Source organism: Tupaia chinensis, unplaced genomic scaffold (genome assembly GCF_000334495.1).
Source record: "Tupaia chinensis unplaced genomic scaffold, TupChi_1.0 Scaffold000056_1, whole genome shotgun sequence".
In the NCBI taxonomy this organism is placed as follows: domain Eukaryota; kingdom Metazoa; phylum Chordata; class Mammalia; order Scandentia; family Tupaiidae; genus Tupaia; species Tupaia belangeri.
The window spans coordinates 2,326,224-2,336,355 of NW_006159514.1; the positions used below are offsets into that span (position 1 = coordinate 2,326,224).

Here is a 10,132-nt window from a genome sequence, read left to right on the forward strand (position 1 = left end):
AAAAAGTTGCAGGAGGAAAAAAAATGCACATTTGATGACTGCAGCGAGCTGTATGGGCACAGCTGGGAACTACTTTATAGTATGTTCATTCTACTCCCTGGGGTTTATGCCTGGGGTCAGATTTGGGTACATGTATAGGTATGTGTCAGCTGTGCTAGCTATTGGATATATTTAGACTAATTAAGTTCATTGGCAGAACAATTGAATGGGAGGGGGCGGAAGGCATGGAGGGCAACCATGGATGCCAGGGACAATGGAGGAGGAAGATGGGACATGGCAGAGGGTGGGGGATGGGGAATCAGGGATGGTAAGACAAAGGGCAAGGTATGCAGGATGTAAGAATTGGAAAATTACTTGCTGAGAACATGTATGTGGATGTGCTTGATTGAACCAGTACACAGTGTATTTTGGATGGAAAATTTATTGGTGGGTTGTGATGGTGTATAGTGAATTAAGGTAGAAAATAAAAATTAAAAAAAAAGAAAAAAAAAAGAAAGTGAGGACAGTTTTTTGGGTTTTTTTGGGGGGGGGAGGTTTTTCGCTATAGGGCACGTGCGCTCGCCAGACAGACAGAGAGACAGAAAGCGAGAAATCACCCTCCAGGGGGGATGGCCACACTGCAATCTCTTCTCCTTCATTCTCCTCTCGGGATCTTGGGCATGCACACACACGCACCCGGCGTGAGTTTAAGCCACCAGGTCTGGGACACGAACCATGGCTGACTATGTGGGAGTCCAGCGACATAGCCATTACGCTAACTGCTTGTCCCCAAAGTGAGGACAGTTTTAAACAAGATCACTTGGTTCTGTTACAATGTGGGGGCGGATGTCTGGATAAGATGCTCTCTGAAGCATTAAAGCAACTTCATTCTGTGGGCATCACCTGATACTCCAGCCACAGTTAGCTTATTTTTTTGTTTGTTTACTTTCCTCCAGTTTTGCAGAGGGCAACAGAGAGACAGGGAGACAGAGAGACAGAGACAAAAAGAGAAAAGGTAAAAAAGCATCCTCTATGGGGGAATGGCCATGTGGCAATCCCTTCTGTGTTTTTCCTGCCTTTCAGGGCTTTGGCCATGCATGCACATGCACCCACTGTGTCCTAATCCAGGACTTGAACCTCACCATAGACCACAAGGAATCCAGCTGCCTTAACCACCACACCACCGGCTGGCCCAGCTAGTTTAAAATGCTCAAGGAAGGAGCCACCTCAGCCTTGGCAGTGTAGCTGCTGCCACTCTGAAAAGCACTCTACTCAAGGGCTTGGGAGAGAGAACTAGCTCTTGTTAGTACTATTCTTACCTTCTGATAACATCTGTTACTGTTATTGTTGGCAGGGCCAAGGAAGGGAGTGTGTAGGATGCTGATGGGAGAATTGAGAGAAAGAGAAAACTACAGCTTCCACAGCGTGGAAGCTACTAGATGAAACCAATGGGCTCTTCATAGTTCTCTGCTTGGGGAGGCAGAGGCAGGATGTAGGCAAGTGTGGTGCCAGAACAGCCAGCTCCTCCTGGGAGACACAGACATTCCTTTCCCGGAGCTCTACTGCCACCCACTCAGGCCTTTCCCTTGCCTTAGCGAGGCCCACTACTTTGCACTTGTTTGAAAACGGATCCTGAAGTAGAGGGGCAATTTCAAAGGGATCTTTAATAAGTAAATAATGATGGGACCAGAAGTTGGCGTACCAGCTATGTAGCTGGACTCCCACGTAGTCGACCGCAGTTCAAGTCCTAGACCTAGTGGCTTAAACTCACGCCTGGTGCGTGTGCGTGCGTGCCCGAGATCCTGAGAGGAGAATGGAGGAGAAGGGGTTGCGGCGTGACCATCCCCCCTGGGGGGTGATTTCTCGCTTTCTGTCTCTCCATCTCTCTCTTTCTTTTCTTTTATTTTTCTTTTTCACTATAGGGCGCGTGCGCTTGCCAGACAGAGAGAGACATAGAGACAGAAAGCGAGAAATCACCCCCCAGGGGGGATGGTCACGCCGCAACCCCTTCTCCTCCATTCTCCTCTCAGGATCTCGGGCACGCACGCACACGCACCAGGCGTGAGTTTTAAGCCACCGGGTCCGGGACGCAAACTGCGGTCGACTACGTGGGAGTCCAGCGACATAGCCATTACGTTAATTGCTGGTTCCCTCTCTCTGTCTTTCTGGCAAGAATATGTGCCTTGTAGCAAAAATCTCTCCAAATAAATAAATAAAAATTAAAGAATGAAACATTGAAGATCTTTTTAAAATTCTCTGAAGGTTGAGACCAGCAGATGGCATAATGGTTACATTGCTGGTCTCCCACGCAGTTGACAGTGGTTTGAGTCTTGGACCCAGTGAGTTAAAACTCATGCCAGGCATGTATATGTGCATGCCCAAAATTCCGAGAGGAAAACAGAGTCAAGAAGGGATTGTGGCATGGCCATCCTCCATAGGGGGGGGGGAAGGAGAGGGTGTAATTTCTTGCTATCTCTCTGTCTCTATCTCTCCAATGAGCATGTGTGCCCTATAGCAAAAATCTCTCCCTAAAAAAAAAAATTCCCTCTAGGACATTTATTTTGATATTATTCACTGAGGAATGTATGAATATATTGTTAGTTAAATAAATTTGGTTAAGTCTACTTTCTGAAACTTAAATAATAAATCTGGGTCCAACTGGTGGTGTGGTGATTGGGATGACTTGATCCCACATGGCCAACTTTGTGGTTTGAGTCACGGACCCAGCAGCTTGATATACATGCCAGGTAGGTATGCCCAAAATCCTGAGCGGAGACTAGAGAAGGGATTGCAGTGTGGCCATCTTCCCTGTGGAGTGATTTACCACTTTCCCTTCCTCTTTCTGTCTTGTGCATGCATCCCATAGGGGAAAAAGGAAAAAAAAAAACCTAAAAATAAGTAAATAAATGTGTAGTGGAATCATTGTAACTGTTAGTTTTTACTTAAAATAACCTATCTATAGCCAGCAGGTGGCATGGTGGTTAAGGTGCTGAACTCCCACAAGGCTGACAGAAGTTCGGGTTCTGGAGCTGGCAGCTTGCTTTCTCACTTTCCCCCTCTTTCCTCTCTGTCTTTCTCTGGTGAGCATGCATGTCCTACAGCAAATTAAATTAATAATAATAAATTAAAAATTAAAAACCTAATTCTCTTAAAAATTATCTGTCTGAACACTATTATGTGCAATCTTATTTTTCTGATTAAAGAAAGGTACATATTTAAAATGATTTGGTCTTTAAAGCAGTGAGTTTTCCTATGGCAACAGCCTATTTCCAGAATTGTCCATTTTTAAAAACAATAAAACATGCCACTTCTCAACAAGATGCTGTTCAAAGTTGTTTTCCCCACCCCTAAAAGGAAACGAACAAAAAAATATGTTCACTCAGGATCCCACAGTCTTTCTCCCCATGCCTCCGCACATCTCATAAAAGCCCTTTATTTTCTGTGCAACGTTATACACATAGGAAATGTATCCTCGTGTACCTTGGGTATTTTTTTCCGTTTGTTTTCTCTTCCAGCATTTGATCACTGGCTGGTGAACTGCTTGGGCCCACAGAGATCTCTAGACCACCAGCTCATGTATTTGAAAGGCATCTGTTTATTTTGAAAATGCAAATGTGGCCTACCTCAAAGACTGACAGGCAAGAAATGACCCACTGAGCTAGGGGAGAAGTTTCCAATCTGGAGCCCTGTCCTTCCCTCAATTACCCCAAGATCATTGGCTTTTGCTGTCGGAACCACTTAAACCAGCTCCTGGAATCTGAGTGGAGGGCCCACAGCTAAAAGGAGCTGGCTCCTCTCTCAAGAATTAGCCAGGCAGCTCATTTCTCACCCACGTTCGAGTAATGAGAGGTCATTTAGGAAATGACTGAGCCTTTGAAAAGGTCACTCCTAGACTGAGGGCTGCCTGGAGGAGGGCCTCTAACACAGACTCTGGACTCCTAACAGTGGCCGCCCCATCCTTCAGAGGAGAAAGCCCAGGAAGGTTAATACCCTGACTTTGATCTCTGTCAAGGCATACCAGCAAGAATTAATTTACATTTCAGATGAAAAAGGTTGACAGCATGAAAAGGCATCTTGTTTCTGGTATGTGAATGTGCCGTAATAGATCGGGAATTCTGAAAGGAAGTTCTGAGGAAGCTAAAGGGATAAGCCGGCTCGGCTGCTTTTATTGGGAAGGAGATGAAAGGAAAACAAATTTCAATATGCGCTGCTCTGTAGCAACATGTAGGCCAAATGCTTCCTAAGTTTCAAGGGCTGCTCTTTTAAAAATATATAACATATCTTAGCAACACCATTAAAAAAAATAATAATAAGGAAAAAAATAAGACTCTGGGCCAGAACTAGAAATACAAATAAAGACATTTCACAGAATCTAAATTTCAAATTAAATGATTTATTGCAAAAATAATAAATTAGAGAATAACTTGAGAAAATCCAGAAATGGTTGTAGGGTGATAGGTGCTAAGCCTTAAGCCACTTCCTGCAGGCTTCGAACGTAAGGAGATGGTCGTATGGGACTTGTTCTGCTCGGAACTGTCCTAGTGCCACAGAGGGGAGCTTGTAATGAGAAGATGATGCTCTGAGAAGATCGCAACCCCGCAAACAGTCAGAATGAGTTGCCTTCTTTTTTGGTAAATACAACTATGCCTTTGAATCTAAAGATAAGGAAAACATTCTCAAGGAAAAGCAAACTGCCCACAAAATTGTAAAAACCATGACCCTATCCCCCAATCTGGGCATCTTCACCACCAGCTCAATGCTAGCACCTCAGTTCCCATCCTCGCTGTTGGCTGATGGGCAGAGACACCTGCTTCTGCTCTGGCTGACATAGCCTACTTCTAATGGATAGAGGTGACAGAGGTGCCACCTTCCTGCCTGCCTAAGCCTGTGCAGAGCTGCCAACACCACTGGACAGGTGAGAACAGTTTGGCGGCCAGGGTAAAGAAGAGATGTGTCTGAAACTCCAAAGAAAAGGAGGCCCCTTAAAGAAATGTGTTCTCTCCAGTTCTGCTAAGCAAAAATCACCCTGCTATGGTACCTACCCCATAGGTGCTCCACTGAAAGATGCAATCATTACTGTCACATATACATGACAGTAAGACATATGGCCCAGAGTCTTTTTTTTAATCAGTAGAGGTAAACACAACCATGTTTTAGAACACAACACGGTCATGTTTATCGCCACTGAAAAGATACGATACCATCATTACTCTGTGTGTGTGTGTGTGTGTGTGTGTGTGTGTGTATGTTAGGCAGGTAGATAGACATGAATAGGAAGAGGAAGAGAAAGGTCTAGAAGCCTGCTGGCACCACCTATAAGAGACTCTATGCCACCCTTTGTGCACGTCTGTGGTTGAGAACATCCCATTACTCAAGATAGGAGGCGTCACAAGGGACCTTAACATAACTTGGAGGGACTTTACCTAACTTGGAGCATGTACAATGCTGAGCTTCATTGTCCACAAGTGACCTTTAACTCATTACATATAATTTGCTTTGTGGTTCCCCCCCATGCCCCCAACTCCCACTTCTGTCAAACTACTTGTGGGAAATTACTGCATTACAAGGCCCAACAGAGCTTGTGTAGGACTCTGAGGAAGGAGAAAAAGAGAAAGGCAACCAAAACTAGGCAGGACGGGGAGGTGCCACCCAGAAACCTAATAATAGTTTGCAGTGCATGGGGCCAGCAGGTGGCGTGGTGGTTAAGACATTGGACTCCCACATGGCCTACCATGATTTGAGTCCCTGGACCTGGTGGTGTGCTTTCTAATTTTCTCCCTCTCTGATAAGTGTACGTACCTTCTAGCAAATTAAATCATAATGATAAACGAAAGTAAATAAATAATTCTTAAAAAAAAAAAAAAAGCTTACAATGCAGGAACTGTGGGGGCTAGTTATTCACCTGTGAGCCCGCTCCTGTATCTCAGGAGGGTACTTTGCTTTACCTGGCTACAAAGTCTTGTACTTTCATTTTACCTCGTTGTTTCACTATACTTCTGTCTCTTGGCTGAATTCTTTCTCTCAAAAAGGTAAGAACTGAAGTCCTCATTTCCAAGTTAGGTTATAAAAATAAACTCATACTTCAACTCCATTTTCCATAAACTTTTTTTAAAAGTATGTATTTTTTTTTCCATAAGTAAGACAGACAGAAAGATTGCACCCCCCTGTGGGGTCTGAGCCTCAGCCAGCTCTGATCATGGGCGGGCACTCACTGGGGGCAACAGGGAGGTCTCTAGGCTTGAACTTGGAACCTCCCCATTTGGGGTTTGACCTTCAGAGCATTGGGTTTTACCACTGCATCACTGTTGGGCTCCCAGAGTTTATATTTTAAACATGGAAATCAGTCCAGTATCCTTATTTTATCTTATATTTTATTTTCTGCCATAGAGCACATGCATTCACTGGAGAGACAGAGAGAGAAAAAGAGAGAGAGAGAGTGTGTGAGACATCACCCTCCAGGGGGATGGCTGCACCACAATCCCTTCTCTTCCATTTTCCTCTTGGAATTTTGGGCATGCAGGCACATGTGACCAGCGTGATTTTCAAGTGGTAAGGTCCAGGACTTGAACAACTCCCATATGGGAGTCCAGTGCCCTTAACCACCACACCACCCTGCCAGTCCCTCCAATATCCTCTTTTAATGGCAGACCCTGTATATGAGTGTGTGTGCGTGTGTGTGTGTGTGTGTATGTGTCTTGGGAAGCTGGCAAGTAGGGAACAAATGATGCACTTTGAGTTTCCTTACTTAAGTTATATAAGAAATGCATCCCTTGTCTGACACTTTGAAGTTGTGGAGCTTAGAAATCTTAGGGGGTGATGTTAAAAGTTACATATTTACATTTAAATCACACCCCTTTCTCCCAAGTATTTTGGATTTGAATAAAGATTTCAGGCCTCTCCAGTGGCCTGAGAGAATTCTAAGAAATATTCCCTGGAGCGAGATTCTGGGAAGGGACCTCTTGAAAAGGCTGCAGCTGTCATACTTAAGACTGCATCAAGCTGTGTAGTATCTGAAATCCTATCCCTTTCCCGGCTGCTGAGTCCACTGGCCTGGCTACTTCTCTCTCATTCCCTCTCCAATTTCTTGCACTCATGGAGGAGCCCCTGGCATGCTCAGGGGCCTGTTTCTTCCAGAGCCTTCATTAAGAATATACAGCTTCAAATGAAGAGGGGGTTGGGACTGGCCGCCACCGTGGACATTGCCATTTGCAGAAGAGCAGACTGCCCCAAGAACTGGGAAGGGATAGATGAGCTCACAGCCTGGGCGCTGCCTGCCGATGGCAAGCTGAACTATAAGAGCCACCGTGTGCTTGTACTGTGGGTCCTACGCTGTGAAGCCCAGAGGACCATGCAGCCCATACAGGCCTAGATTTGGGAAGCTCAGCTTGCTGGGAAAGTCCCTGAGTTATTCCTCGTCTGTGATGCTGAGAGACAGAGCTCACATATAATCAGAGAATTCCAAGGTTGAAAGGCACCTTCTAGATAGACCTTTTCAGTCAGTGTTCTCATTTTTCAGATGAAGGACATGTGACTTCCAGAAGGAAAAAGATCTGCTCAGTTGGCAGTACGCAAAGTTGGCTTGATCCAAACTGTCTGTGTTCAAATTCTGACACTGCCATGATGAGCTGTGTGACTGTGGACAAGTTCCTCCATTTCTCTGTGCCTTAGTTTCCTCCTCTATACAATTGGGAATGCTGTGGTGTGCAGCAAAAGCTCACTGTTAGCCTCATCATTAAACCGGCGGTGTGTCACTACAGGCACTAGGATCCCCATTCCAGAGCTCCTGAATTATGAACATGGCTTTTCTGAACTCATGTGAATTTAATCACAGAATATTTTCAAGTGGACACTGAAGAAATGATGTTTTAATTACCTGCTTGAATATGAACAGCAGACTCACTCCTTCTGTTGCTTATTTTCTTAAATTTCCTCCGAGCATCATATCCTCTCCAGGCTAAAAATATAAAACCATGTGCTAGGAATGACATTAATTTAAGAACGTGCCAGAGAATTGATATAAGCTGTTCCCCCTCCAATCAATTACCCCCTACTCCTCCCTTCTTTCTCATTGAACAAAATAACAGCCGTACTTGAGCTATGGTGGGGAAAAGCGGCCTCGCTATTCTTGTGGCTTGGCTCCCAAGATGCTTTCGAGGCATTGTTTTTATTCAGGCAGAACTTCCAGAACACACTGGATTCTATTCAGGAATCAGTTGGAACCACTACTCCAGGTGAGGTGGGTCCCTGTCATTCCAATTCATGGAAGAAGCCTTACCTTCAGGACTTGGGGATACAGTGGAGGGAGGGGAGGCTTGGAGGGACTGTGGAAAGGAACTGAAATAGCCTTATCCTTTCAATATGTTTTTTTTTAATTGCCAGAGGGTGTATGTGCATGTGTGCACCAGAAAGAGACACAGAAAGAGAGGGAGAAAGCAGCTCCTGATGAGGCATGATCATGCCACAATCCTTTCTCCATTTCTCCACCCAACGGGGTTTTGGACACATACCTACTGGGCTTCTCTAGCCTCTGTGGCTGGGACTCAAACAGCAGTCAGCTATGTGGGATCCAGTTTGTCTTAACTCCTAAGTTTCAATATTTTTTATTTGAGAGAAAGATATAAACACGAAAGTTGCAGAGAAAAATGATGAAGGGGAGACTCAAGAAGAATAATAAGTACTGTGACACTAACACTGGTTGAGAATGAACTCTGAGCTGAGAAATATGTACAACAGGAATGGGAAAGGCAAAGCAGACAGGTGTGTAGAGGGAGGGTGTGTGTGTGTGTCGGGGGATGTTGACTTCTTCAGATACAGAGCTGGGGCAGTAAGCCACTTGCCAGGAGCCTGAGTGTCCCTCCTCTTTCTTCCCCAGCCTCAGCCTGAGCACTGCAACTCTCAAGCTGCTGGGTGAACTCAAAGGCCAAAGTGGACTAAAATACATCATTCTGGGTTATATGAGCACAAAGAAGCCAGCCACTGTGTTCGGTATCGGTGCTTTACACAACCTCTTGTCCACAGTTCAAGAGCTCAAATGCTGTTTGCATTACAAATGCTACCTACATTTCTAAGGACTTCAAATGTTCATAGAAAATGAAATTAATGTATGAGCTTATTCTGGTGCAAAAAATTTTGAAATCCATGCATAGTTTTTTTAACAATATTTTTTTTTAATGAAGTTTATGAAGACCTTTCATACACGTGTACAAAAGAGCACCGATTGGGCTGGGCATTTGAGAAAGCCTAGCAATTTGTTCCTTGGTTTACAAGTTCCATCTGGGCTAGAAAAGACTTCTGGAAATGGCATTAGTAATTCTGATGCTGAAAACCTGACCACAGACCTGAAATACATATTATCTCAGATTTCTGAGACTGCAGCACATATCTGTGTGATTTTTTTTTTTTTTTTAATCACTGGTTATATCATACTGCCTCTATCCGGCCATTCGTCCCTGTGTGTTGTTGTGACGAGGAGCGTGGTGGTTTGTTCATAGATGTATCCCAAGCATCCAGCTCCAGGCCTAATCCTACCAAGTAGGTACTTGGTAAGGATTTGCTGAAACAGAGAAGGGCAAAAAGAAAGGAAGAAAGGGAAGGAGGAAGAGAAGAAGAAACCACTGAGAAAAGCAGCAGGTGGGTAGCCCCAGTACGTAATGAAATGCCCACACTCGGGGCAGTGTTGATGACGATGGACCATTTACCTGACTGTATGGCAATGGCCCCTTTCTCTCTCTTCTCTCTGACTCTTTTGTATCTCCTGGCTCCAAGCCACCCCTTGGTATATGCCTGCAGCACAACCACTCTGCCTATGACTTCTCGCAGTAGCAAATTTAATTGTTCGACATGGTAATATTTGAGAAAAACCTGAAATGAGACATTCATTTTAGCAGTACATATGGGCTCCCCAACAGAAACCACTCGATTCCAGCACGTTTTTAATTAAACATTAAAGCCATTACCTCAATCAAGTTTACAGTGATTTGATTTGTGCTCATATCAATTCCTCTCTTAAGGCTGAGCCTGTCCTTGATTATTGACATAAATGGATGATGAGGTTAGCAGAGTTTTAGAGACACCCCCCTGCCCCAATGCTCTCCAGGCCTGTCTCACATCAGCCAGGAGTCCATTTTCTTATCTTGGGCTCTATCCTCTTTCC

General features: G+C 44.6%; 1 protein-coding gene across 1 annotated transcript in view; it reads right to left on the reverse strand.

Annotated features, from left to right (window-relative positions):
• Positions 1-10,132, reverse strand: part of MYO3B (myosin IIIB) — a gene marked incomplete at its 5' end in the record, with an annotated part of 536,872 nt that overhangs the window by 175,703 nt on the left and 351,037 nt on the right. Inside the window, 2 exons of the mRNA XM_006141497.1 lie at positions 7,853-7,933; positions 9,678-9,840. Of these exons, the coding sequence (XP_006141559.1) occupies positions 7,853-7,933; positions 9,678-9,840 (244 nt within the window). The remainder of the gene's footprint in view (positions 1-7,852; positions 7,934-9,677; positions 9,841-10,132) is intronic.